The sequence below is a fragment of the Oscarella lobularis genome, chromosome 10, assembly GCF_947507565.1.
Source record: "Oscarella lobularis chromosome 10, ooOscLobu1.1, whole genome shotgun sequence".
NCBI classification, from domain to species: Eukaryota; Metazoa; Porifera; class Homoscleromorpha; order Homosclerophorida; family Oscarellidae; genus Oscarella; species Oscarella lobularis.
In genome coordinates this window covers 1,236,676-1,263,752 of record NC_089184.1, presented here as the reverse complement: position 1 = coordinate 1,263,752, position 27,077 = coordinate 1,236,676, and the positions used below count along the sequence as shown (strand labels likewise).

The 27,077-nt window shown below is 48.2% G+C and overlaps 7 protein-coding genes across 12 annotated transcripts; 4 read left to right on the top strand and 3 right to left on the bottom strand.

Annotated features, from left to right (window-relative positions):
• The first annotated feature begins 5,888 nt into the window (after nt 1–5,888).
• On the top strand, nt 5,889–8,298 carry LOC136192527 (uncharacterized sulfatase YidJ-like). The gene is made up of 7 exons (XM_065981169.1): nt 5,889–6,163; nt 6,210–6,524; nt 6,587–6,831; nt 6,889–7,019; nt 7,069–7,242; nt 7,294–7,881; nt 7,932–8,298. Exons 2-7 carry the CDS (start codon nt 6,410–6,412, stop codon nt 8,209–8,211), a joined length of 1,533 nt encoding a protein of 510 aa, XP_065837241.1. The 5' UTR covers nt 5,889–6,163; nt 6,210–6,409; the 3' UTR covers nt 8,212–8,298.
• On the bottom strand, nt 8,228–13,692 carry LOC136192525 (uncharacterized). Its single transcript, XM_065981167.1, has 10 exons — nt 12,923–13,692; nt 11,644–12,718; nt 11,383–11,586; nt 11,192–11,333; nt 10,990–11,135; nt 10,863–10,934; nt 10,629–10,801; nt 10,451–10,569; nt 9,646–10,396; nt 8,228–9,587 (listed from the first exon to the last, which is right to left on the bottom strand). Exons 1-10 carry the CDS (start codon nt 13,648–13,650, stop codon nt 8,507–8,509), a joined length of 4,491 nt encoding a protein of 1,496 aa, XP_065837239.1. The 5' UTR covers nt 13,651–13,692; the 3' UTR covers nt 8,228–8,506.
• Nucleotides 10,967–19,306, top strand: LOC136192529 (vacuolar protein sorting-associated protein 26C-like). 5 transcript variants are annotated; one of them, XM_065981173.1, is made up of 12 exons: nt 10,967–13,895; nt 13,970–14,290; nt 14,343–14,886; nt 14,952–15,006; nt 15,061–15,100; nt 15,150–15,253; nt 15,317–15,487; nt 15,536–15,989; nt 16,039–16,260; nt 16,317–16,489; nt 16,541–16,851; nt 16,906–19,306. In XM_065981173.1, exon 12 carries the CDS (start codon nt 18,297–18,299, stop codon nt 19,197–19,199), a length of 903 nt encoding a protein of 300 aa, XP_065837245.1. In that variant the 5' UTR covers nt 10,967–13,895; nt 13,970–14,290; nt 14,343–14,886; nt 14,952–15,006; nt 15,061–15,100; nt 15,150–15,253; nt 15,317–15,487; nt 15,536–15,989; nt 16,039–16,260; nt 16,317–16,489; nt 16,541–16,851; nt 16,906–18,296; the 3' UTR covers nt 19,200–19,306. The 5 variants fall into 5 exon arrangements, with proteins under 5 accessions (XP_065837245.1, XP_065837243.1, XP_065837242.1 ...); XM_065981171.1 differs by having other exon boundaries at nt 10,967–13,666; nt 13,970–14,886; XM_065981170.1 differs by having other exon boundaries at nt 13,970–14,886.
• Nucleotides 13,857–18,118, bottom strand: LOC136192526 (uncharacterized). Its single transcript, XM_065981168.1, has 9 exons — nt 16,281–18,118; nt 16,030–16,233; nt 15,838–15,976; nt 15,643–15,788; nt 15,515–15,586; nt 15,306–15,466; nt 15,128–15,246; nt 14,317–15,067; nt 13,857–14,264 (listed from the first exon to the last, which is right to left on the bottom strand). Exons 1-9 carry the CDS (start codon nt 18,012–18,014, stop codon nt 13,892–13,894), a joined length of 3,699 nt encoding a protein of 1,232 aa, XP_065837240.1. The 5' UTR covers nt 18,015–18,118; the 3' UTR covers nt 13,857–13,891.
• Nucleotides 19,307–19,475: 169 nt separating the features above from the next.
• On the top strand, nt 19,476–20,852 carry LOC136191933 (uncharacterized). The gene is made up of 6 exons (XM_065980371.1): nt 19,476–19,845; nt 19,896–20,029; nt 20,079–20,156; nt 20,212–20,294; nt 20,345–20,462; nt 20,514–20,852. Exons 1-6 carry the CDS (start codon nt 19,485–19,487, stop codon nt 20,742–20,744), a joined length of 1,005 nt encoding a protein of 334 aa, XP_065836443.1. The 5' UTR covers nt 19,476–19,484; the 3' UTR covers nt 20,745–20,852.
• A 51-nt stretch (nt 20,853–20,903) lies between these two features.
• On the top strand, nt 20,904–24,703 carry LOC136191932 (myotubularin-related protein 10-B-like). Its single transcript, XM_065980370.1, has 15 exons — nt 20,904–21,141; nt 21,225–21,364; nt 21,467–21,551; nt 21,606–21,691; nt 21,751–21,807; nt 21,865–22,044; nt 22,097–22,170; nt 22,215–22,302; nt 22,356–22,447; nt 22,510–22,640; nt 22,702–22,777; nt 22,825–22,895; nt 22,945–23,086; nt 23,181–23,469; nt 23,521–24,703. The coding sequence occupies exons 1-15, from the start codon at nt 20,976–20,978 to the stop codon at nt 24,559–24,561; spliced, it is 2,718 nt and encodes a 905-aa protein (XP_065836442.1). The 5' UTR covers nt 20,904–20,975; the 3' UTR covers nt 24,562–24,703.
• A 311-nt stretch (nt 24,704–25,014) lies between these two features.
• LOC136192208 (protein ecdysoneless homolog) lies at nt 25,015–27,004 on the bottom strand. Of its 2 annotated transcripts, none has more exons than XM_065980732.1 (2): nt 25,206–27,004; nt 25,015–25,153 (listed from the first exon to the last, which is right to left on the bottom strand). In XM_065980732.1, exon 1 carries the CDS (start codon nt 27,002–27,004, stop codon nt 25,241–25,243), a length of 1,764 nt encoding a protein of 587 aa, XP_065836804.1. In that variant the 3' UTR covers nt 25,015–25,153; nt 25,206–25,240. The 2 variants fall into 2 exon arrangements, with proteins under 2 accessions (XP_065836804.1, XP_065836803.1); XM_065980731.1 differs by having other exon boundaries at nt 25,015–25,162; nt 25,220–27,004.
• Between the last annotated feature and the right edge of the window lie 73 nt (nt 27,005–27,077).

Sequence of the window (27,077 nt, the reverse complement as noted above, 5' to 3'; positions counted from 1 at the left end):
TCCTGGGACAATTTGTCCTGGGACAATTTGTCCTGGGGACAATTTGTCCTGGGACAATTTGTCCTGGGGACAATTTGTCCTGGGACAATTTGTCCTGGGACAATTTGTCCTGGGACAATTTTTCCTGGGACAATTTGTCCTGGGGACAATTTGTCCTGGGGACAATTTGTCCTGGGGACAATTTGTCCTGGGGACAATTTGTTCTGGGACAATTGGTCCTGGGACAATTTGTCCTGGGGACAATTTGTCCTGGGACAATTAGTCCTGGGACAATTTGTCCTGGGGACAATTTTTCCTGGGACAATTTGTCCTGGGGACAATTTGTCCTGGGACAATTTGTCCTTAGACAATTTGTCCTGGGACAATTTGTCCAGGGACAATTTGTCCTGGGGACAATTTGTCCTGGGGACAATTTGTACTGGGGACAATTTGTCCTGGGGACAATTTGTCCTGGGGACAATTTGTCCTGAGACAATTTGTCCTGGCACAATTTGTCCTGGGGACAATTTGTCCTGGGACAATTTGTCCTGGGACAATTTGTCCTGGGGACAATTTGTCCTGGGACAATTTGTCCTGGGGACAATTTGTCCTGGGACAATTTGTCCTGGGACAATTTGTCCTGGGACAATTTTTCCTGGGACAATTTGTCCTGGGGACAATTTGTCCTGGGGACAATTTGTCCTGGGGACAATTTGTCCTGGGGACAATTTGTTCTGGGACAATTGGTCCTGGGACAATTTGTCCTGGGGACAATTTGTCCTGGGACAATTAGTCCTGGGACAATTTGTCCTGGGGACAATTTTTCCTGGGACAATTTGTCCTGGGGACAATTTGTCCTGGGACAATTTGTCCTTAGACAATTTGTCCTGGGACAATTTGTCCAGGGACAATTTGTCCTGGGGACAATTTGTCCTGGGGACAATTTGTCCTGGGGACAATTTGTCCTGGGGACAATTTGTCCTGGGACAATTTGTCCTGGGGATAATTTGTCCTGGGACAATTTGTCCTGGGACAATTTGTCCTGGGGACAATTTGTCCTGGGACAATTTGTCCTTAGACAATTTGTCCTGGGACGATTTGTCCAGGGACAATTTATCCTGGGACAATTTGTCCTGGGGACAATTTGTCCTGGGTCAATTTGTCCTGGGGACAATTTGTCCTGGGATAATTTGTCCTGGGACAATTTGTCCTGGGGACAATTTGTCCTTGGGACAATTTGTCCTGGGGACAATTTGTCCTGGGGACAATTTGTCCTGGGACAATTTGTCCTGGGGACAATTTTTCCTGGGACAATTTGTCCTGGGGACAAATTGTCCTGGGACAATTTGTCCTTAGACAATTTGTCCTGGGACAATTTGTCATGGGGACAATTTGTCCTGCGACAATTTGTCCTGGGGACAATTTGTCCTGGGACAATTTGTCCTGGGACAATTTGTCCTGGGACAATTTGTCCTGGGACAATTTGTCCTGGGGACAATTTGTCCTGGGGAAAATTTGTCCTGGGGACAATTTGTCCTGGGGACAATTTGTCCCCAGGACACTGGCACAATTTGTCCTGGGACAATTTGTACTGGGACAATTTGTCCTGGGACAATTTGTCCTGGGGACAATTTGTCCTGGGGACAATTTGTCCTGGGGACAATTTGTCCTGGGGATAATTTGTCCCCAGGACACTGGCACAATTTGTCCTGAGACCATTTGTCCTGGGACAATTTGTCCTGGGACAATTTGTCCTGGGGACAATTTGTTCTGGGACAATTTGTCCTGGGAATATTTGTCCTGGGACAATTTGTCCTGGGTACAATTTGTTCTGGGACAATTTGTCCTGGGGACAATTTGTCCTGGGGACTATTTGTCCTGGGACAATTTGTCCTGGGACAATTTGTCCTGGGGACAATTTTTCCTTTGACTATTTGTCCTATGACAATTTGTCCTGGAAATTCTAAATTAATTCAGAATAAATTCTGCAATAATGCAGAATAAATTCCTCATTTATTCTGCATTAATTTAGAATTAATTCTGCATTTATTCAGAATTAATTCTGCATTTATTCAGAATTAATTCTACATTAATTGAGAATAAATTCTGCATTAATTCAGAATAAATTCTGCATTAATCTAGAATAATTTCTGCATTAATTCAGAATAAATTCTGCATTAATCCAGAATAAATTCTGCATTAATTCAGAATTAATTCTGCATTATTTCAGAATAAATTCTGCATTAATTCAGAATAAATTCTGCATTAATTTAGAATAAATTCTGCATTAAGTCAGAATAAATTCTGCATTAATTCAGAATAAATTCAGATTAAATTCTGAATTAATTCAGAATAAATTCTGCATTTATTTAAAATAAATTCTGAATTAATTCAGAATAAATTCTGCATTAATTCAGAATAAATTCCGCATTTATTCTGCATTAATTCAGAATTAATTCTCTTTTTATTCAGAATTAATTCTGCATTAATTGAGAATAAATTCTGCATTAATTCAGAATAAATTTTACATTAATTCAGAACAAATTCCGCATTTATTCTGCAATAATTTAGAATTACTTCTGCATTTATTCAGAATAAATTCCGTAAAAATTCAGAATAAATTCTTCATTAATTCAGAATTAATTCTGGATTAATGCAGAATTTATTCTGAATTAATGCTGAATTTATTCTGAATTATTGCATTATTTATTCTGAATTAATGCAGATTTTATTTTGAATTAATGCTGAATTTATTCTGAATTAATGCAGAATAAATTCTTCATTAATTCTTCATTAATTCTACATTAATTCAGTATAAATTCTGAATTAATTCAGAATAAATTCTGAATTAATTCAGAATAAAGCCTGCATTAAGTCAGAATAAATTCTGTGTTTATTCAGAGAATGTGAGATTTTTTCGCGATGTTTTAGCGCGCGTTACACTCGAAAAGCCCTGCTCGTCGTTCGTCTCCTGTGCATCGCTTAGCGAGCGAGTTTGAGGTTCTTGATCGACTTCTTGTCGTGTTCCTTCACGTTCTGAACGGTTATTGCTAAGTTTTTCGTCGTCATGGCGTTTCGGGGTGTACGAGCGATCTTTTAGAACGATCGCCGACGTATCGTCGACTCACGACGGAGCGCCTGTCGTTTTCTTCACCTTAGATACGATCATGGATGCTTCATGGCAGCGTAGCTCTCGTAAAGAATATAGATTGTTGAAAAGAAAGCTGAAGCACCTTGTCTACGTAAGTTCACGATCTTTTATTCTGCATTAATTCAGAATTAATTCTGTATTTATTCAGAATTAATTCTGCATTAATTCAGAATAAATTCTGCATTTATTCAGAATAAATTCTGCATTTATTCAAAATAAATTCTGCATTAATTCAGAATTAATTTAGAATAAATTCTTAATTAATTCTGCATTAATTCAGAATTAATTCTGCATTTATTCAGAATTAATTCGGCACTATTTCAGAATAAATTCTGCATTAATTCAGAATAAAATCTGCATTAATTCAGAAGAAATTCTGCATTAATTCAGTATAAATTCTGTATTTATTCTGCATTAATTCAGAATTAATTCTGCATTTATTCACAATGCAGGCGGAGTACGAACAACGCCTGACGGAATATATATACCGCCTACCGGCGGAGTACGAACGCCGCCTGACGGAATATATATACCGCCTGCCGGAAGAGTACGAACACCGCCTGACGAAATATATATACCGCCTGCCGGAAGAGTACGAACACCGCCGGACGAAATATATATACCGCGTGGAGGCGGAGTACGAACATCCGCTGACGAAATATATATACCGCCTGCCGGTAGTGAACGAACACCGCCTGACGGAACATATATACGGCCTACCGGAGGAGTACAAACGCCGCCTGACGGAATATATATACCGCCTGCAGGCAGAGTACGAACGCCGCCTGACGGAATATATATACCGCCTGCCGGAAGAGTACGAACACCGCCTGACGAAATATATATACCGCCTACCGGCGGAGTACGAACGCCGCCTGACGGAATATGTATACCGCCTGTCGGAGGAGTACGAACACAGCCTGACGAGAAAAATATACCGCCTGCCGCAGGAGTATGAACAACGCCTGACGAAATATATATACCGCCTGCCGGAGGAGTACGTACAACGCCTGACCGAAAATATATACCGCGTGGAGGCGGAGTACAAATACCGCTTACCGGCGGAGTACGAACGCCTGACGGAATATATATACCGTCTGCCGGAAGAGTATGAACACAGCCTGACGGAATATATATTTCGCCTGCCGGAGGAGTACGAACGACGCCTGACGGAATATATATACCGCCTGCCGGAGGTGTACGAACGACGCCTGACGGAATATATATACCGCCTGCCGGCGGAGTACGAACGACGCCTGACGGAATATATATACCGCCTGCCGGAAGAGTACGAACACCGCCTGACGAAATATATATACCGTCTACCGGCGGAGTACAAACAGTGCCTGACGGAATATATACCGCCTTCCGGAAGAGTACGAACACCGCCTGACGGAATATATATACTGCCTGCCGGAAGAGTCCGAACACCGCCGGACGAAATATATATACCGCCTGCCGGAGGAGTACGAACAACGCCTGACGAAATATATATACTGCCTGCCGGAGGAGTACGAACAATGCCTCACGGAATATATATACCGCCTACCGGCGGAGTACGAACGCCGCCTGACGCAATATATATACCGTCTACCGGCGGAGTACAAACAGTGCCTGACGGAATATATATACCGCCTGCCGGAAGAGTACGAACACCGCCGGACGAAATATATATACCGCTTGCCGGCGGAGTACGAACAATACCTGACGGAATATATATACCGCCTACCGGCGGAGTACGAACAACGCGTGACGTAATATATATACCGCCTACCGGCGGAGTACGAACGCCGCCTGACGGAATATATATACCGCCTGCCGGAAGAGTACGAACACCGCCTGACGAAATATATATACCGCCTACCGGCGGAGTACGAACGCCGCCTGACGGAATATATATACCGCCTGGAGGCGGGGTACGAACACCGCCTGACTGAATATATATATCGCGTGAATGCGGAGTACGAACGCCGCCTGACGGAATATATATACCGCCTACCGGCGGAGTACGAACGCCGCCTGACGGAATATGTATACCGCCTGTCGAAGGAGTACGAACACAGCCTGACGAGAAAAATATACCGCCTGCCGCAGGAGTATGAACAACGCCTGACGAAATATATATACCGCCTGCCGGAGGAGTACGTACAACGCCTGACCGAAAATATATACCGCGTGGAGGCGGAGTACAAATACCGCTTACCGGCGGAGTACGAACGCCTGACGGAATATATATACCGTCTGCAGGCGGAGTACGAACAACGCCTGACGGAATATATATACCGCCTACCGGCGGAGTACGAACGCCGTCTGACGGAATATATACACCGCCTGTCGGAGGAGTACGAACACAGCCTGACGAGAAAAATATACCGCCTGCCGCAGGAGTATGAACAACGCCTGACGGAATATATATACCGCTTGCCGGCGGAGTACGAACGATGCCTGACGGAATATATATACCGCCTACCGGGGGAGTACGAACAACGCATGACGGAATATATATACCGCCTGCCGGCGGAGTACGAACGCCGCCTGACGCAATATATTTACCGTCTACCGGCGGAGTACAAACAGTGCCTCACGGAATATATATACCGCTTGGAGGCGGAGTACGAACACCGCCTGACGAAATATATATACCGCCTGCACGCGGAGTACGAACACCGCCTGACTGAAAATATATACCGCCTGCCGGAGGAGTACGAACACCGCCTGGCGAAATATATATACCGCCTACCGGCGGAGTATGAACGCCGCCTGACGGAATATATATACCGCCTGCCGGAAGAGTACGAACGACGCCTGACGGAGTATATATACCGCCTGCCGGAGGAGTACGAACGACGCCTGACGGAATATATATACCGCCTGCCGGAGGGGTGTGGGAGAGCCGTTCTCGATCCAGGCCGTACCGGTCGTGATTGGGCCAATGAAGCAAGGTCTCGCTTCCAATATTTTTGGGCTGTAACTGCGTTCGAACCTCCACGTGGTACAGCCTGGTTCACGCTAATACGAACGCATCGCAATACGGTACGTACACGGGCAGATTGAACAGACTTTATCTTTCTTTTTTTAGGTGATGATGACTGATCGAATTTGCTAGCTCGCTAGGACATCGCTTCGAGCAAAAAAGCCGCTCAAACATACAGGATTTTATAGTTATTTTTTGTCTATGTCTGTGCACGTAGCTAGTCTACGCATTCACATTTTTTCGCGTACATTAGCGTTGGTTCGCGTTCTGTCGATCAGAGAGCTTAGCGCGAGTCGTTGGAAGAAATGGCCCTAACGGCTCTGTTCGCTACGTTTCTCTGCCTCGTCGTCTTTCCCTTGGCTTCGTCCTGGCGCAAACCAGGCGATAACAGGCCCAATTTCGTGATATACTTTCCAGACGGTGAGAAAAACAACGATAAAACGATCGAATCTTATCTCAGACGAATTGCGGCTTCTCTGCAGAGACTAGAGCCGAAAGTTTGGGCTGCTACGGACATCCGTTTATCAAGACGCCCAATTTCGATCGTTTCGCAGCTCAGGGAACGCTCTTTTCTCAGGCCCACGTGCTCCATACTCAATGCGCTCCGTCCCGATGCGCCATCACGACGGGCAGATACATGCACGTTCTCGGTCACAGAACGCAGACTCATCTCGTGCAGGCGTACGAACCCAACATGTTCAAGTATCTCAAAGATGCTGGATACACGGTAGAGAAGTTGATTGAGCAATGCCTTGTGGATTTCTGATTTGACTTTTTTTGTAAGGTGATGTGGTATGGGAAGAACGACATGCTGTCGCAGGACTCCTTCAATCTGTCAGTCACTAATTGGACTGATGGAATTGGAGCTGCGAGGGGAAAGAACATGTTCGATTATGGAGAAGCTGGATACTACAGGTATAGCATATCTAGCAGAGATACGGCCACTGATTGTGTTGGCTCTAAGTTTTTTGAATACTCCTGATGATACGCCTCCTGATTCTCAGAGCAACGGGGATCTTCACATGATTACTCTTGCATCTCAATTCATGTCCAACAATCCTCCGGAGCCGTTCGTCATTTGGCTTCCAACGAAGGGAGCTCATCCTACTTATGGGGCTCCAAAAGGATATTATGATATGTAAGTAAGCGAGAAAAATATTAGGATTGTATCACTAGTCTATTGGTGTAGGTATTCGGCTGAAGACGTTCACTCCAAAGCTCCGCTTCGACCAGCACACGTCAAAAATAAACCGGAGTACCACGAAGGAATTATTAAATACAGAAATCTGACGTCGTTCAATGATACGTTTTTTGAGACAATCAATGCCGTTTATCTCGGCATCATCAGTTGGGTCGACTGGGCATTTGGTCAATTACTCGAGTCTATTGATGGGACTCCGTTGGAGAAGAACACAGCAGTGTTTGTTTCATCGGATCACGGAGATTTCGCTGGCGATTTTCACCTGGTCGAAAAGTGGCCAGGAGGAATGGACGACATTCTGACGAGAGTACCTATGATAGTGAGAATTCCGGGCGGAACAAAAGGCCACGTCGTGAAAGAACCAATCAACTCATTTGACATGATGGCAACTATACTAGAAATGGCCAATATCAACGTGACGCACGTCCACTTTGCGCAGAGTTTTGTTAAACAGTTACACGGCGCTTCAGGAGATCCAAATAGAACCGTGTACTCAGAAGGCGGCTATTTATATCATCGAGAAATTGAACCTTTTGACCCAGAGCAGTCTGCTGCATACAGCAATCCTGAGAAAATGTACGCTTTGTTCTTTCTTGGTATGTAATGAACGGCATTCCTATTTTTAGGTACTATCCACGAGGTCAGGATGAAATTCACGACGGAATACCTCGGTGCATCATGGCCAAGAACTTGAACTATAAGCTCGTATACCGACCCAGAGGAGTGTCAGAATTTTACGATCTCAAGAACGACGAAAAGGAGCTGACAAACGTTTACGGTGACGAAAAGTACGCTACCGTGCAAAAACAGATGCTTGCTGACCTGCTTCAGTGGATGCTCGAAACGGGGGATGTGACGCCGCTGCAAGAAGATCCGAGAGGACTTCCCAAGCCGCCGAAGCACTGACAGCGATTTTTTTGTTTTTCTATGTTTTTTGACGTGCTGTACACAGCATCTCGTAAAAAATTTGAACCAATCAAATGATATAATCAATAGCACTTCGTCGTCTCATCGCTTCTGACTTTCGTCAAGTAGGCGTTTATCGCTAACATGTCCTTACTGTGCACTGTGAATCATCTGTATCAATCAAAATACCGTACTAAAATGGAAGAATATTATATTTGTTTTTGTCACGTGCACCTCTTCTCTGTGTCGCGTGCACTTACAGTGGACCTGTATTTTGGCAGTCTGCATAAACGTTTTAGACTATTTCTTCTTCGTCGTCGTCGTCCTCGTCTCTGGGCGACGAAACTTTGAAATCAATCATTACGCTCGGTACGCTTGCGCGCCTGGAGGTCGTCGATCCGCTATTTTTTCGTCTCAATAGCGCTACAGCAGAGTCCGTCTCCTCGTTCAGACAGGGCAAACTCTCGTGCCGATCAGCCAAAGTAAGGGGAGGCAATACACGCGGCAAAGGCAAAGTTTGTCGCCGATTTTGACGCCAATTCTCCGGAATCTCGATCCTCGTCTCCTCCTCGGCACCCGAATAGTCGCTTCCTGCCTCGAAAACGTCGTCGGTGTCGTCGCTGACGTCGACGTCGTCGTCGTTCTTCGCCTCCGCGGCGAAGCAGACCGATCGTCGTCGTCTCGACTTGATACGCGCGTGCTCCTCCTCCACCGACCTCCGCTGCAGCGACGTGCACGTGGCAACGGAAAAGCGTCGACCGCTTCGTCCGCTCGTCGACACCGTCGTCGATCCCGACGAACTCTTATGCATCGACGTCTTCCGCTTCATTCGCGAACGGGAATAGTTGAGCCACTTCTGTCCGGCCTTCCAAACGGTCGTCGTCAAAACGTTCAAATGCTTCTCCATCATCGCCTTTCGCGCCTCGATGACGGCGCGCGACACGTTGAGTCGAACGCGTCGTGTCAAACTGCACATCGATCCTTCGACGACGTCCGGCGTCTGAATTGTCGTCGGCGGGGCGAGCGTGTCCATCGACTGGGCTTTCGATTGGGGCATCGACGCTGCAGCTTGAAATCGCGACGATAGACTTGCGAGGGATTGAGCTTTTTTGATGCTCGACGTTTCCCATCGCGCGTTCACGTCGTGACTCTGTTTGATTAGGTGCTCGGCGATGTCGTCGTCGAGAAGAGCGGAGACGACGCTCGCTTGACGCATGTATAGCTGACGCTGTCTGGCGGCGATCGTTTGGGGATTGAGCCCGTTTTCCGTCGAGTTGTAGCCCTCGTCGCTTTCTCGTTGCGACGACGAGAGGCTCGTCTTGAGAAAAGGAGTGCGACTCAGCCGTCGAAGGGGAAAATAATTGGGACTGATTTTGCTATAAAAGACAAAGAAAGAGAAATCGTTATTTTGGAATTTCAAGACGAATTTCTCACTTCTTTGGGAGTTTTCGTTTGAAGAGGCTCGCCGACAGCTTCTTCCAGAATTGCGGCGTAAATTTGACTTGGAGTACAATTGTGGCCGAGAGAAGTGTGATGGCTATCATTCCCAACAAAACGGCTAGCGTCGCATATGGATTAGCTTTATGTATTCCAAAACGCAGCAGCATGAATAAGCCAGACGAGGGAAAGCACTCTAAATCAGAATTTTGCGAACAATTAAACTCGGCGTCTTGAAGCAGAAGACGAGCGGTGGCCGTGTAGCCCCAATACGTTGGATTGAGCGGAAAAATCCACTGATAATAGACCGGCATTTGAGATGGAGCGACAATAAAGCCGCTGAAGAAACCGGCTAGAGCCGAAAATATTGGACAGATGCGATGCGACAGTACGGGATTGATGGAGACGATGAGCGTGAAAAAGGCAATCCAAGCGTGATTGAGAATGACTTGGATGAGAAGGACGAGTGCTAGATTCACGAAGTTGTACGCGTCGACGACGCACAGATACGTGATAGTGACTCCGACGATGACGGGGAGTATGCTGATGGCCGAGAGACGGAGAAAGACGTGGAGAATTAAGTCGTGCGTCGAGCTGACGCCGTCCTGTTTTTCGACGGCGAATATTTCCAGCGGACGCGTCAGAAGACTCATGACTAGGGAACTGATGAAGATTGCGCTCGAACAGGAGATGATACAGAAGGCGGACATAATCATTAGACTACTTGACGTCTTCCAAAATGTTGAACCTTAAAAGTAAGAAATCGTATCTTATATAAGCTACATGTCGAAGGATTTCTTACCATTTAGCAGTCCTAAGAGAAGAAAGAGAACGGGAAGATAAATGAGTTTTGCAAAGGTTTGTCTCGCCGAGGCTCTGCATTCGAGAGCAAAGATTCGGTGAAACAGACGCGGATTTCTTCTAAAATCGTTAAGCGTGGTGTAAAAGGGCTCAATTTTTGTCTTCGACAGAAGGTCCACCTTTTCTTGAAGTTGCTATCGCTGCGATACTGTTTGCTGTTTTGGACGGCTTGGCACACGGCATCGGCTTCGCCGTTCGATCTGTAGTGATTGAGTATGCTCTCCTGGGCTTGTTCGTTCTTGAGCATGTCCATGATTGCGTCCGCTGGATTGTGAGACTCCTGGAAGTCGATCTGAAAAAAAGACGACAAAGTTGAGACGACGAGAAACGAAATTTTATGTCTATTTTTTCACGTCAATATCGAACTCTTCCAGCGCTTCCTTAAAAAATCCCGGTGCTTTAAAGGGAGTTCCGAAATAGGCGACCTGCAGCATCAAATTATTTACTCGTAGTCAAAGGGGGGGGTGACATTTCGTTTACCTGTCCTTTGCACAGAAGAAGTATCTTGTCGAACAAGTGAAAGATCTCCAACCGAGGCTGATGAATCGTTAAAATTACGTTTCGTCCGCTCATCGCCAAGCAGTGCAATGCTCGAAGCAATTCCAAGCTCGAGGACGCGTCTAAGCCTAAAAGAAAAACGTTTTGTTCGATGAAAACTTTAAGAGTAAAGACGTCGTCAAACCTGAAGTTGGTTCGTCTAGAAATATTAGACTTGGCATGCTCAGAAGTTGAAGAGCGACGGAAAGGCGACGCTTCTGACCGCCGCTGAGTCCCGACCCCGTTGCACCTCCGACCGGAGTATCGGCGAGTTCGGTCAGTCCCGTCTGAAGATATAGATGATGTTTTGATTTTGGAGACACGCGCTCATCTTACTTCCGTCATGACTTGTTGTATCCGCGTGAATCTCTCTCTCCAGCTCACGTCTCTCGGCAAATGAAGAATCGATGAATAGAGGAGATTTTGAATTACGGTCAAGTCTTCGTAGAACGGCGTGGCGAGTTGCATCACATAGCTCGTGCTGTAGACGAATTCGTTCAGTATGGAATCTCTCAGGCAGCCGTTCACAAGAACTTCACCCTAAAGAAAAGCGAGACATTCGGTGACGTTTTTCAACCACCTAAGATTTTTCTCTACCCTTGTCGTCCCTTCTTGCTTTCGACCTGTCAGCACGTCTAGCAGAGTCGTTTTTCCGCTTCCTGACGGTCCCATAATGGCGACCATTTCTCCCGGGTTGAAGTACGACGAAACGGAATTGATGATGTGTCGGCCTTCTTTTTCCGCTCGCACAATCGACGGTCGTCTAATTTCGCCGTCGCGACATAAAAGCGGCCGACGGACTTTATTCGTCGTCAACAAATGGTCGAGCTGAAGACACGATATGTTCATCTGCTCGTCGTCGGGACAGTCGGGAAGGCAGGGCGACGCGTCGCCGAAACAAAATCTATTGCGGTCAAATTTGGCGTAATTCTTGATCAACCACTTTTGGTAGGCGAGCATGATAAGTTTCGACAGGCCGCAGCAAACGGAGACCAATATGGACAAGGAAACAACGAATATTTTCATGGACCGGCTCCAGTCGAGTCCTAGTTGCCTGAAGTCGACTTCGTCGGGGCAGTAGTCGTTGCAAAGAAGTCCTCCGCAATTGTCCCGATATTCTTGTTTCGAAGTGAAATTCGAATCGTACCAAGTTTCGAGTGCCTGCCGCAAGCTCGTGCCATTTATTCTGACGTGCATCCAGTTTTTCGACTGAATGGCGTGCCGGAAGTAGACGGTTTCTCTCGTGTAGTTGTTCAATATGGAACGATTGAAGAAACCGTCGGGATCCCAAAGCGACGAGGGAGCCAAGTAGACGTGCTGACTGCAGGCCGGCATAAAATAACTCACGTTGTCTAATCGAAAAACGCTTTCGACCGACTCGTTCATTGCTCCTCCGTAGAGATACACGGTTCTCGCGTAGTCGATCACCTGGGAATCGATCGCCTTGTCCTTGTTGGCCTCCTTCAGCCGTTTCACCGACTCGGCCAATATGTAAAGATCGTAGACGCTGACGATGAGAAACAGCGGGACGTCCGTGGGATAAAACGTCGTCTCCGTACTTGATTCTATCATGCATTTGGCGCTGAGGCAGCAAGGATAGCCTCGCGACTCGTCCCGGCATTCGGGCAGCATGCGATACTGTGCCAGTGCGTCAGCACTATCAGCATTGGACCTAAGGAGGGAGACTGTTTATCGGTTGTTCCGGCAACGCGTCGGATCAGAGAACGCCGGGGTATAAAAAATTTTGTTGCGGTTTCCGCACCTGGCCCTAACGAAACTTTCCCCCCGCTGACTTTTGAACAATACAAACAGAAAGCGATACGGACTCCCGGCCATCTTCGGAGTCAATACGCATGCAGGGTGAACATGCGCTTACCTGCTGGCCATGTTGTTTTCAAAGTCGATGAACCACGCCGAATCGCTGATAACCGAAACGGCCGCCTCCCGTCGGAGTCGACTTCTGAGCCATCGAATATGATTGACTGCGCCCACGCCGCCGGCGCTGCTCCCGCTCAGAATGACCGTCGTCGCCTGGGAGAAGTTGTGGTCGGCGATGAGATCGTCGATTACCGAACGAAATATTGTGAGGCCGCGGAAAATGAAATCGTTCGTATTGCTGTCGTTGTGAAACTTGAACGTGTCGTTCGGAAATCGGGAATTGTTGCCCTGACCGAGCCACAAATCGCTGCTGCAGTACGGGATGAAAACGTGACTGTAGCCGTAGAAAGTCGGATTTTCGTCTTCGAGCGGCGATAGGAAGTCTCTTCCTTCGGCGGTGTCCGGTAGACCGATCGACGACATGAGTTCGTTTGTCTTGTTTTCGTTGGCGTCGACGTCGTAGCGTTCGTTGCATTCGGATATCGTCGAGCAGCCGCCGCCGCTTTCGAGATGGACGATCCACTCGGTGCGACTTCCCTCGCGGATGTAATAAGCGGCCGGCGTGAAGTCGTTGCAGACCGCGTATCGTGACACGGCGTCGGTGACGATCTTCTTTTTCAGGATCGGCGACGGCGACGATGACGTTGGTGTCACTGAAGCGAGGGTGTGAGAAATAACGATCAAGTAGTGAACATAGGCGAGGGCGAGCGCCCGTTCCGGACTCATGGCTTCCTGTTGAAAGGTGCGTGGTGGGAATGATGCGGGATGAGGAGATATGTACGGTGGGCGGGCGTGCCAGGCTCTCCAGTCATTAGCATAAGACAAGACGCGACGTCGGTTGCCCAAGCACGTACCTGTGAGCCAATGTTTTCACAAGCGCGTCACTTTGTTGAAGTTCGCTGCGAATCGTTGTTGGGGACTTTTATCTAAAGTACATATGCATGTATTGATTTTTCACTGGTTATAGTTAGGTAAGTAAATCGGTCAGTGATTCGTCAGATAGAGACGCCAAAATTTTGTTCATCATTCCCTTTCGTATGTCTAGAATTCTCGATGATTCTCGGCGATTGTGAACTCTTTGAAGTCGTCCAAGACTCTCTTCCGAAATGGTTGCCAATCGATTGATGACGTTTGCTTCTTCCGAATCAACTTCCTTCATGGGCTTCTCTTCGCACCAGCAACTGCGTCGTCTCACGGTGTGATGGCGAACCTTTTTGAAAGAGTCGGAGCTCTGAACAGTCGCTGGGAGCACTGGACCTTGAAGTTGAGCAACGACACTTATTCGGTGGACTGGAGCTGAATCCGAGTCCTTCCCTGTTTTGGTGGGCTCTTCGGGAGTTCTACGACGTATTTCGTACTCGTAACAGTAAGGGAGATTGTACACGTTCTAACCTTTTTGATTTGATCTTTTGGGAAAGAGATTCGATGAGTCTCTCCCAGAACTGGGGAGTGTATCGAACGTGGAGAACAAAGACGACGAGAATGAGTGGAACGACTGTTAGACCGAACAGAGAAGCAAGCGAAACGTAGACGTTCGTCTCTTCTAAGCCAAATTCATTGAGCAGAGCCAATCCGGATGAGGGAAAGCATTCGAAGGCTGACTTGTACGGACATTCAACGAGATCCTTTTCGAGAAGGAGACGAGCGGAGGCAGAATAGCCCCAATAAGTTGGATTTATGAGAAGAACCCATTGGTAATAAGACGGAATTTCGCTTGGGACTATGAGAAATCCGCCGAAGAATGTGCCGAGGGCCGCGAGCGACGGGCAGACGCTCCCAGCCATGGTCGGGCTAAAACCGATGGCGAAAATGAGAATCGCTATCCAGGCGTTACTGACGGACGTCTGAATGAGAAGAATCATTGAAAAGTCGGAGAAATTGTACTCCTGCAAGACGCTGAGATAGACGATGGTAAAGGAAACGGCGAACGGGATGACGCTGACGGCCGAGACTCGAATAAAAGTATGTAAGACGACGTCGATCGAAAAGCTCACTCCGTCTTGCTTTTCAAGAGTAAATATGTTCAGGGAACGAGACAGCAGACCCATGACGACGGGACTCACGAACATAACGCCGGAGCAGGTAGATACGCACATAGCGGCCAAAATCATCAGATTGCTGGAAGATTTTAGATAGACGGTACCTAAAGGAAAGAAAAAGCACAGACACACCTCAGGTATACCTGATAACTCTAGGGGCTTACCAAGAATTAGTGCTTGAAATAGAGTTATAAGTGGAAGATAGAGTCGCAGTGACATCGTTTGGCGCGACGATGCTCGACATTCCAGGGCGAACACTCGGTACACTATGCCGGGATTATTTCTAAAAAGTGAGGTGCTTACATAAAGCGCTTCCATTTAATTAATCAATGTCTTTCTCACTTCTCCTTTAGGGTAGTGGAACCCTTTTCCTGCTGTTCTACGGCGATGGAAATGGCGTCCGCCTCTCCACTGGCCTTGTAGTAGTCGAGAACGCAGGCTTGCGCTTTTCTGTTCGTCAGCATGTCCATGATGAAGTCGGCTGGATTGTTTTCAGCGGGCAACTACATCGTCACATCAGAGACGTATTTCTTACATTAAACGCGTTTTACCGTGACACCAGATTCTTTTAGGGCTTCTCGAAAAAAATTGGGAGCGTCAAAGGGGCTTCCGAAGTAGGCGATCTACGCATCAATGAAGAAAGGGTGCCCCAAGATTGAGCAGCTTCTATTCGGATTACTTGCCCATTTGACAGCAACAGAATCCTATCAAACATGTGAAATATCTCCATCCTTGGCTGATGAATTGTCAGAATAACGCAGCGTCCGCTGAGAGCTAAGCAGTGAAGAGCGCGAAGCAACTCCAGACTTGACGAAGCGTCGAGACCTACGAAAGGAAGGCGTGCGACGCTGACCTTATCAAAGAGACGACTAACCAGAAGTTGGCTCGTCAAGAAAAACGATGTTGGGCAGATTGAGAAGCTGTATAGCAACGCACAGACGTCGCTTCTGTCCACCGCTCAGTCCGCCGGTTGCTCCTCCAACTTTCCTGTCGGCAAGCTCAGACAGTCCCGTCTTCAAAAAAGAGGTCTGATTATTTATTGATTTATATTACGAGAGACACGTACCTCCGCTAGGACTTGATGAATTCTGGTGAACTGTTCCTCCCATGTCATCGTTCTCGAAAGATATAATATGGCTGCGTAAAGCAGGTTCTGTGCAACGGTCAATTCTTCATAAAACGGCGAGGCCAATTGGAGAACGTAGCCAGTGCTATAGCTGAAGTTGTCAATAACCTCCTCTCTCAAATTTCCGTTGATCAGAACCTTTCCCTAAAAAGACCAGTTCGTTTCTCTAAGGTTTGCTCTAATTGTCGTACTTGGTGAATTCCTTCCCATTTTCGATCTGTCAACAGGTCGAGGAAAGTTGTTTTTCCGCTTCCCGACGGTCCCATCACCGCTATGATTTCGCCCGGATTGAAATATGCTGTCACGCCGCTGAGGATGCAGCGATCCGACTTTCCCTCATTCTGCACGGGTTCTGTGCGTCGAAGTGATGGACGTCGTAGCTTAAGGCCTCTTTCTTTCGGTGGGTAGTACTGGAGAGCGAGGCACGATATATTCATCTGTTCCTCTTCAGGACAAACTGGAATGTATTGCTCTTTTTCGTCGAGGTGCAAAATCCGGCCGTTGAAGTTGACGTATTTTCGTATCAAAACCTGCTGGCATATTAGCATAGTAATCTTCGCCAAAACGCAGAATATGGTAAGCGAAAGCGCTATGCTGACGACGAACGACTCCAGTGCCTTCTGCCATCGATTTGAAAACATAGTGAATTCGAGCGTATCAGGACAGCTAGGATTGCATAGAATTCCTCCGCAGTTATCTTGGTGTCTCTGTTTTGTAGTGAAATTTTCTCGGTACCAGTCGTGAACGGCCTGTCTCAGAGAGGTATCATTGATTGTGACTGACGTCCAAGTATTCGATTTGATTGTCTGTTTGAAGGAGGCGATACCCGTCGCCGTATATTCGTGCGAAGTCGAGACGTTATAAACGTCGTCGTCGTCCCAGAGCGACGACGTGGCGAAATAGACGTTTTGACTGCATCCCGTGAGAAAGTAGCTGACCGACGGAATAAGCAGAGCCTTTTCCAGCGATTCGTTGACCGCTCCACCGTACACGACCGACGTTCGGGCGTAGTCTCCCATTTTCACGTCGTCAGCACCGTAAACGCGTCTGGTGGAGAGAAGAATGACGATTATATCGTACAAGCTATTAACAAGAAACAGCGGCACGTCCTTCGGATATCCATTTTCACTCGATTCCAGCATGCATTTGAGGCTCACACAGCACGGGTATCCTCGCGAGACGTCTCGACAAGCCGATAGCTGTTGATAATTCCACAGGAGAGCAGCGACGCCGAATTGAAACCTGCTGGCTAAGTTGCCTTCGAAGTCAATAGACCAAGCAGAGTCAGCGATTACGGATACGGTTGCGTTGGTCAATTCAGTCTCGAGCCACCGTATATGATTGACAGCTCCCACTCCACCGGCACTGCTACCGCATAGGACGACTTCTTTCGCCTGAGATAGACCGGAGGTGTGCAAATCTTCGATTACGGACCGAAATATTGTCGCTCCTCGAAACACGAAATCGTTCACCGTCTTGTTGTCGTAAAACGCAAAGGAGCCGTTCGTTGAGAAGGCTTCGTGGTATCCCTGTCCAAGCCAGGAATCGCTGCTGCAGAAAGGAATTAGAACGTGGCTGAAATCGTGAAATGTTGGATTGTCGCGAGGATTTGTCGAGAGCAAGTCTCTTCCCTCGGCTGATTCCGGAAGGCCGAGCGACGACATGAAGACTTTGTTTATATCGCTTTTGTACCGATTGTTACAGTCGCTTGCACTGTAGCAACTCTGCCCGCCTTCGAGATGAATGATCCATTTGCTCGCACTTCCGATGCGAATGTAGTAGGCAGCGGGCGAAAAATCGTTGCAGACTGCGTATCTCTGAGCAGCATTTCTAACGAACGTTTTTCGGAGAAGCGAGCCGGAGCTGAATGAAAATTGAAGTGAGGAGAGAATTGTCAGAATGATAATAGAGCTCTTCGTCTTCATTTTGTATTGTTTTCTCGTCACCGTGGCGGTGCTTTGGCTCGAACAGGAAGGTTTTGTTTTGCCGAAATTTCTCCTGACGATGTTTCTATGGTATCGAGTGGGCGGAGACGACGCTGCACGTACCCGTATCAACCAAATCAACCAAATCAACCAAACATTACAGGGCCCATTACAGGACGAGTCTGAGAAGCTCTACAAAAAAATTACCGAAAAAAGGATACAGTACCCGCGGTTGTTCTCAAGTGGGCGGATGCAGCAGGTCTGTCCCGTATCAACCCGAACATGGCTACGATCGAGATCAAGCTGAAGAAGGCGAACAAAGTCTACCGCGAAGGCGAACTCATCAGGGGCGTCGTCGCCGTGACGACCAAGAACGAATTGCCTCACCAGGGCATCGCGCTCTCCCTGGAAGGCTCGGTGAGCCTCCAATTGAGCGCAAAGAGCGTCGGACTCTTCGAAGCCTTCTACAACTCCCTCAAACCGATCCAACTACTCGAATACAGCATGGATCTCGCCAAAGCCGGCAAGATACCGAGCGGCAAGACGGAGATCCCCTTCGAATTTCCGCTCAAGGCGAAACAAGGCAAGCCGCTCTACGAAACGTATCACGGCGTCTTCGTCAACATCCAATACACGATCCGATGCGACATGAAACGATCGCTTCTCTCGCGCGATCTCAACAAGCAGCAGGAATTTCTCGTCGAATACAAACCCGATTCGTCGACGTCGATGAAAGCGAGCGATCAGAAGCGAGTCGATTTCGAAATAACGCCCCAGTCGTTGAATCAGGCGAAGGAGAAGACGGGATTGCCGAAGTTTCTCATCACCGGTCATCTCGACTCGGCCTCCTGTCTCATCACCGAGCCCCTTCGAGGCGAGTTGATTGTTGAAAAATCGTCGGTGCCCATCAAGTCGATTGAACTCCAGCTCGTTCGCGTCGAGACGTGCGGCTGCGCCGAGGGATATGCGAGGGATCCGACCGAGATACAGAACATACAGATCGGCGATGGGGACGTCTGTCGTGGCATGCCCATACCTATCTATATGATTTTTCCGCGACTCTTCACCTGTCCCACGCTTGCGACGAGCAGTTTCAAGGTCGAGTTCGAAGTGAATATTGTCGTCATTTTTAAGGACGATCATTTGATTACGGAGAATTTTCCCATTAAGTTGACTCGGTTTTGATTGGGGTGGGGCGTACCAGAGTTAGATAGAGATGGAAGACGGTATTTTTTTGTACTGGTTTGTGTAAGAAGTCGTAGTTGGTTTGCGAACTGTACTGAGATTGTTCCTATGACTACAGGCTTTTGATGAACTTTTACGTATCGTCCATCGTGCAGGAGTTTTACTCTTTCCAGGCCATCAGAGTAAAGGGAAGCATATTTTTGACATTCTCACGATACTACTACTGTACAGTATATATTGTTTTTGTTAGCGCCTACAGCATATCCGGGACGGTTGCTATCCAAAATGGAACTGAGGTCGCTAAAGCGCCAAACGCTGCTAAAGGATACGTCCGGAACCGACTCCTGCGGTGCAAGAGTGATGGAAGGCCGCGTCAAGGAGTTCGAGAAAGAACGCGAAGCGGGTGGCAAGCCAGTTAGCCCGTCGCTTGCTCAGTTAAAAAACCAGCAGCATCACGTGGCGACTCGCCGACGCGAACTAATCGCAAAGCACCTCGAATCAAAATCGAAGCCGCCCGTCGGCGGAGGTGTCACCATGTGGCCGGCAATGGACGACATGAGACTGAATCGCAATGACGTCATATTTCTCAGCGCTTTTTGCCTCGCCCTAATTTTGTGCACGTGCGCGACGGTCATTGCAATCCACGGTAATCGAATTAAAATAACAATGACGTAGGAGCGTTTATTGGTTTCCTAGGAGATACTATGACTAAACTGACTCGTTACACCGAAGAAATGAGAGGGTTCAGTGGAAAACATCGCCTGACTTTTGATAACGCCTCGTTTCGCGAATCTGTTCTGACTTGGCATCGTGATCTTTCGACGCTTATGGTGAGGAGGCTGCTTTGTATGCGTCGTGTCGTTTTCAGTCTTTCTTTAGGATAAAATTGACAGGGATCTGGTCTATTCGTGGTCGGATGCAAATTTTTTTGATTGGATGCTCTGTCTGCTTTACACGGTGAGTAAAGAGAAAAGCCCAACGTTCAAAGTTGAAATCTTCTTTTTTTTGTTAGTGTGGGATCACTGCCTTGCTTTGGCATCTCTATGACAACATTCTGGCAAAAAATCGTCTGACTCCCAGAAGGATCAAAGCGTGGTAGGTGCTCAGGTGCTCCATATTTCATAGCTGAGCACTGATTGTACTAGGATTAGTCTGCTTGTGGCTGTTCTCGTCTTGACAAGTCTAGGACTCTACTTTCTTGTCAAGGCTCATCTTCTGGAAGAGGCTATTCAGAAAACCGTTAGAAATTTCATCAAGGAAATGGTACCAAATTGTTATATAAACGATTGTTAATCAGAAATAGGTCCTTTTTAGAATGGAATGGATTTGTCTTCTCTCGATTTGACTCATTATTACGTGATCGAGCACTATTGGACTGTCCTCTATTTGCCTCCTATGACGCCTGGAGTTCTCAACGTCTTCGGTATTGTTCAAGTTACGGATGTCATTTACTACCTGCAGTACTACAGCTTGCCTATTTGGATGGCTATCTTTCTGCCCGTAGTCAAGGTCATTGCATCTCTTAGGGCAGTCTATAGCATCTAACTTGGAGTTTCGAAAAGAAAGTTGCGTTTATAGATTAATTACGTCATCAAGACGTGTTGTTACAGTATTTGTCTTATAATGACATTAGTGTATCGGAAAAATAGAAACCCTGCGAATTGTACGCCCCCCCGGATACGAGCTCGTTCGTCCCGTCCCGGATACCCCTCCTGCATTCTCATCTCAATCACATCACAGTCGAGTCCGTTTAGCGTTCTCGCCGTCGTCGTAACAATGGAAAATGGCGTCGCGCGCGAGGCGTCGACAAGCGCGACGTCGAATCCGAACGCCGCGAAAGCGCCGCCCGCCTCCGCCGATCACGACGAAGCCGATCCGCGTTCGAAAGTGAAACAGACGGCCGTCTTCAAGGAACCCGCGGGTCCCGACGAGCTCCTCGCCGGTCAGAATGAAAAAACACGCCTCTAGACGATGGGGGGGCGTTTCTCGCGAGGCGCGTCTCCTCGATCATTTCTCCCCGCGCAGGCGAAGTCGTGCTGGCCCAGGTACGAAGCACGACCAAATATCGTCTACTCAGCGAACGATCCCACGGCACGATCGGCGTCCTTTTCGTCACCAACTACAAACTCAGCTTCATACCGGCCGATCGGTCGTCGTACGACTTGGTGAGGAAATCGTCGTCATGGTATATGTTTTCGGTCTTCGGCATGCGCGCGGGGGCGTGGCTCTACGCTTTTTGGTTTCGGCAAACGAAGAGTCTCTTTTAGAGTGAGGAGGAAAACGATTCTGCGGCGCCTGTTGCTTCGGACAGTCACAACATTCCGTTGACTCTGATTTCTCGCGCTTGGACGAGTGAGAGAAGCTGATTGTGTTCCCTTACCTCTTTTGAATGAGGTTTGCTCCTAGCTGAAGAAACGGGTTCCAAGAGAAAACGGTTGAGCAATGAGACTAGGATGCAGGGAGTCGTTGGCTCGCTCGAAATTTTCTGCAAGGTGCGAATGTAAACGGGGTTTCCGTTGTGCTGTGCTGACGGTTTTTACTCTTGTTTTAGGATTTTTTCAAGATTTCGTTCGGTTTTAAGTTTGCAAAGAAAGAAGACGTGTCTTTGGTAGAACAGGTGTTAGGAAGTTGGCCTACGAATTAACGCGAGATGTTTGCTTTCCAGTTGATTAGCAGCTTGACCGTCTATGCATTCCCCACTTCGATAACGAGGGTTTTTGCCTTCGATTACGCCGGCAGCTTGGCAAGACGAAAATCCAGAGTGCTCAGCGGTGCGTTGCAAAACGAAGGGACGCCGGAATCTAGTGACGTCTCCACTTTTCGGTCCGCGGAAGACTGGCAGAAGGTATTGGCCACGCTATTGGCAATTTTGATTAATAAAAAAAGATTTATTTCAGGAGTTGGATCGTCTGAATGCTGGCGACAAGTGGAGGATATCTTCGGCAAATGAACAGTTTGCGTTGTGTGAAAGGTAAGCAAGTCCTCCTTCAAGTAAGTTTTATAATCTCTTTCCAGTTTACCTGCCTTTGTGGTATGTCCTGTGGCCGTTCGAGACACCGACCTCTTCAGCGCCGCTGTGTGTCACAAACACGGCCGAATTCCGGTACTACGGTCTCAGAGAAGACGACAATCCTTACTCAATCTCGTCGTCTCTAGACGTGGTGTTGGTCGCATTGGGAAACGGGTGTTGCTCTACTTCGCGGTGCCTGTCGAAAAATCAACGAAAAGAGCAGCGTGGCTGACGGAAAGTACGCAGAACCGAACGAAAAATATGATTCTTTCTTTGAGCGCCCTTTGCGTGTGTGTTCAGTTTGAGACGGGCATTGGATAGCTCAAGTTTTTGGTCGGGAAAGGTTCAAGTAATCAATTTGGACAAGTGCTGCCCGTCGACGCGAGATTTCCAAGCGTCTTTCGACAAGGTTCAAGAGCTGTGCACTTTCGGTATTACTCCATCCGCCCATCCGCTCGCGTTCCGCCCCTATAATCAGTTCTCTCGTCTTAGACGCAGTCAAAGATTGGCAAACCGAATCGAGATGGCTTCTCAATCTCGGCAACACGCAGTGGATGGCCGGCGTCAAGTAAAGAATCGACTCCGGTGCGTTGCCTATCATAATTTTATTTCTAGAGCCTGTCTTGATGCGGCGTCGACCGCCGTTTCTCTACTCCACGAACGCAAAGACTCCGTTCTGATTGAAGGTCAGTCTCGAGAGACGTTGCTTAGGGGTATGGCGTGAAATTCGCTTAGATTCCGACGGCGGTCGCGATTTGGCCTGCGTCGTCACGTCATTGGCTCAGATTATCATTGATCCTTATTATCGAACAGTGAAGGGTCTGGAGGAGCTTATTCAGAAAGAATGGGTCGTTGCAGGACACAGGTTTATGACACGGTAAGAGAAAAGCGAAGCTCCCAAGTGCATATTCCGCTGGGGCTGCCTTAGTTGCTAGAGAGTTTCGTTATATCTGCATCTGATTCTATTCCAGGTGTGCTCATCTGGTTGGAAATGCTAAGAAATCCCATCTGTCCGTCGCTACGCAGCCCGGCTCGTCCTTTTCGCTTCCTCGTCGCCCAGCCGACGGCAAAGACCCGGAAACGACTTGGTACGACAAGGGCAGCCTGTCGCCGACAGACAGCGACGACAGTCTCGGACCGAAGCAAAGAGAGCGAACGAATACGAGCCCAGTGAAAACGGTTCAAGATTACGACATCAAGAAATCGAAGAGCTTCTCGGCGGCCGCCGGAAACGTCGACGATCCGGGCAGCGATCTCAAGGTGAGACAGCGAGCGTTTTGAATGGGCCACGGACCGATATGTTCCTACTAGAAACATTCTCCCGTGTTCTTGCTCTTCTTGGACTGCGTTCATCAACTCGCGACGCAGTTTCCGACCGCCTTCGAATACACCGAGTTCTTTCTGCGTCACCTGTGGACGACTTCCTATTCGTGTCTTTACGATACGTTCCTTTTCGACAGCGAATCGGATCGTCGTAGGACGCTGAGCCAATTGTCGCCTATCACGGCGAAGAACGTTCAGATGACGATGACGTCGGCGTGGCACGACGTCAGCGATGCGTTCGATAAACGCGCCGACACGATGCGAAATCCTCTCTACGGTCTCGTCGGCTGGAAAAGCGACTTCAGCGACAATCCCATGCACACGCAGCCGACGTTTCTCGACGGCAACACGGGTCTCTACGGCAAGAAGAAGAAGCACAACGTACCCGTCAACTTTCGCATCTCGACGTGCCTTTTTCCGAACACGTCGCAGCCGATGCTCACGTTCTGGTCGACCTGCTTTTTCCAGTGGGTGTCGCGCGCTCACGCGGCCAACGGCGAGAAGCTGTCGTCCATGGTCGTCCTTCGTCAAGTGGAAAAGGAAATTCGCTGGTTACTGAGCAAACCGGGAGTCAGCGAATCCTTTCAGATTGGAGCCAAAGCGAAAGCGAAGGAGCAGCAGAAACAGAGGAAGGAGACGTCTGAAAACGACAAACAACTGCGTCGATCGTCGCAACGAGCTGACGACGTCACCGCGTCGACGGAGTCGGAGTCGTCGCCTCTGTGCGCGTCCGACGTCGATTTGACGATCGTCGCCGAGTCTACGCCTCGGAGTCGCGGCTTCACCGATCCGTCGCCGAGACGACGACTGAAGGCAAGGGCGGCGTCGGCGACTCGTGTGTTGGAGAAAGATGCGCAGAGCTATTCGGTGGGAAATTTCACCGACGAGGTAATGGAGTTGATTAAGGGAAAGGGTAGTTGGGACGACATCAATCCGTGGAAGAAGAAAGCGCCGGCGGAGGCGGGAAAGGCGTCTCCGACGAGACGAACGTCGTCTGCCGAGACTCCTTCGCAGACTTTATACGTATGAAGGGAGAAGGGGGATCGTAGTGGAACTCTTTTTTGATCAGGTGTATTATACCGTGATTGCACGCACTTGCTCTTATATATAAAACGTTTTTTGAGTGTTGATTACTGTATATTTACTGGTTATATGTCAGTGATCGACGGTGCACGACTTCGCAGCACTCAACAGCGCGGTTTCCCGTATGTTCGGGTAGGGTGAACGGGTTCCCGTATGTCTGGGTAGGGTAAACGGGTTTTCCTTCGTTTTCGTTGAAAAGCCGTTTACCCTACCCGGACATACGGGTTTGACTGTTCTTTTACATTGGCGAAAAGAGGAGGAGCTGTACTCGTATGTCCCGTATAAAAATCGTGGCTCCTCCTCTTTTCTAGGTTTTTTAGCAAGAAGCCGTTTTCCTACTGTATACGGGAATTTTCAATGTTTACCCTACCCGGACATACGGGCATCAGACAATGCTATTTTATGTTTATTATATTAAGAATAAATTTCGACAAGAGACAGTTTGCAGGCAAAGGACTGGCGCTCTGCAGACTTCATGCACTATCTAAACATGCAAACATGTCTTTTCCTTCAATCTTGAACTCGTCCTTTCTAACGCCTGTCCCATCTGAACGTAAACATTTAATTAAGTGACAGGCTTCATTACTCACCCATTGTCACTCACAAACAGCAGATTGGTGTCATCTCAATTTTCCTCAACAGGAATAGTGATTCCCATTGCACCAAGCAAATTGGATGCCGGTCCCGCCTGTCCATCTTGTGACGAATACGACTCCAGAATATTTTTCACAAGATTCAGATCAATGTCGACCGTTGGCGGAGGCGACGCAGCTGCATCTCGATCACTCTCTTCCCGAGGCACTTTCTCAAAGCTCTTGCCGACTTCTGTACTTGCCAGCTCTCTGTCTAAGTCTTCCATGTATCCCTTCAATGATTCTCTTGGTCCATCGTCGTCCTCTTCACTCATATCGTCCAAACCAATATCGTCGTCCTCGTCGTCGCCGTCATCTTCGTCGCTAGAATAACGTTCGTCGACTTTTCCCTTCAATACCTTCTCCAGCACGTCAACAAACGAATCTGCGTCAAACTGAACCTGATCTAATTTGGACTTGCCTGGCAATTCCGCTCCCTCAAAACCGGAGACCTTGGTTACGAATTGCCTCACTCCCTGCTTCATGGCACTTATGGCATCAAGACACTCTTCGTCATCGACTTCCCCAAGTCCAGCCCGTTCCTTCAGCAACTGATCAAGCTCCCCGACGTCAATGCTCAGCCAACTGTCATCGCTCTCAGGCAGCAACAAACGTTCTTCAACTGTTTTTCCGCCAGCGGAGAACTCCCCAACAATGTCAAGCACTTTCATCCCAGGATGAACTTTTCTCACAGCATCCTTTAGATGTTCATCAAAATATTCCCTAGCCGCGTCCGCAAGCTCGCGATACCTTCGAGACCCTTCCATTTCACCTTCAAAGTATCCCTTTCGATGTAAAGAAGCGACATACTGGTGCCATTCTAGGGAACTCTCTTCGCCGCCACCGTTGCACTGCGAGCAGAGAATCTCAAACCCATACGCAATTTTAACGCCGAGATCCTTCGCTTTGGACGAGGCAACTCCCTGGCCCAGTTTTGCCCACGGAGATCGGCTCGGTGGAAAGAACTTCTGATGTTGTAGCTGAGCGTAGAGACGTCTGGAGAACTGAACTCGATACGTAACACAGTTGACGGGCGGAAAGTGTTTCATCGTCAAACAGGCTTTCATATCAAGCGGATCGCGTTCGCCGAAAGCACGAACAACGTGGGATATCAACTGAGGATTCGTGTCGAAGACGAAAGCGATTTTTGCCGGAACGTAAGCGTGCGCAAAATGCGCGGAACTCTCCGCTGATGAAGGATAGGTGGCAACTCGTTTTCCTATGATCGTTTGTATGGGATGGGCCGCTTCAGTGATCACGTGTCGTCCTCGAATCAAGCTCAGAGCCGCTTTCAAGTCAGGAGTTCCTGTCGGATAGACGGTGACTTCGGCCGGAGTACGAGGTGGCGGAAGAATGTGTACGGCTCCTCGGTGAATGAACACGCGGTTGGTCGCCGTTTCCGGTTCGAGCCACGCGGGTAGAAAGTGGGCGGCTTCGATGAGAAGAAATTGGCCGTCGGAATCCCATACGGAGACGACGAGATTTTCGTCCTTTTCCGATAGTTTGACTAGAAGATAGACGACGAACCATTCGTCTTCGACGTTTCCTCGGCAGTCGAGTGAGCCCCTTAGAGTCGGAATCGACGCCTCGTCTGCGGGATCGACGGCGTCGATCTGCACGGGATCACTTTGCCAGATGTAGTTCCTCGAAAGAAGTCTCAGATAATCCGCGTACGTTTTTCGAGTCTGAAGGAGATCGAGAGCGTGTCTTGCGTCTGGATAGAGTCGAAATTCGAGCCGATCATCGACGGTTTCCATGAGAGAACGTACGCAATCCGGGCACAGTCCTAACCTCACGTGAGCCTGTGTGAACAAAACAAACGTACAAAAA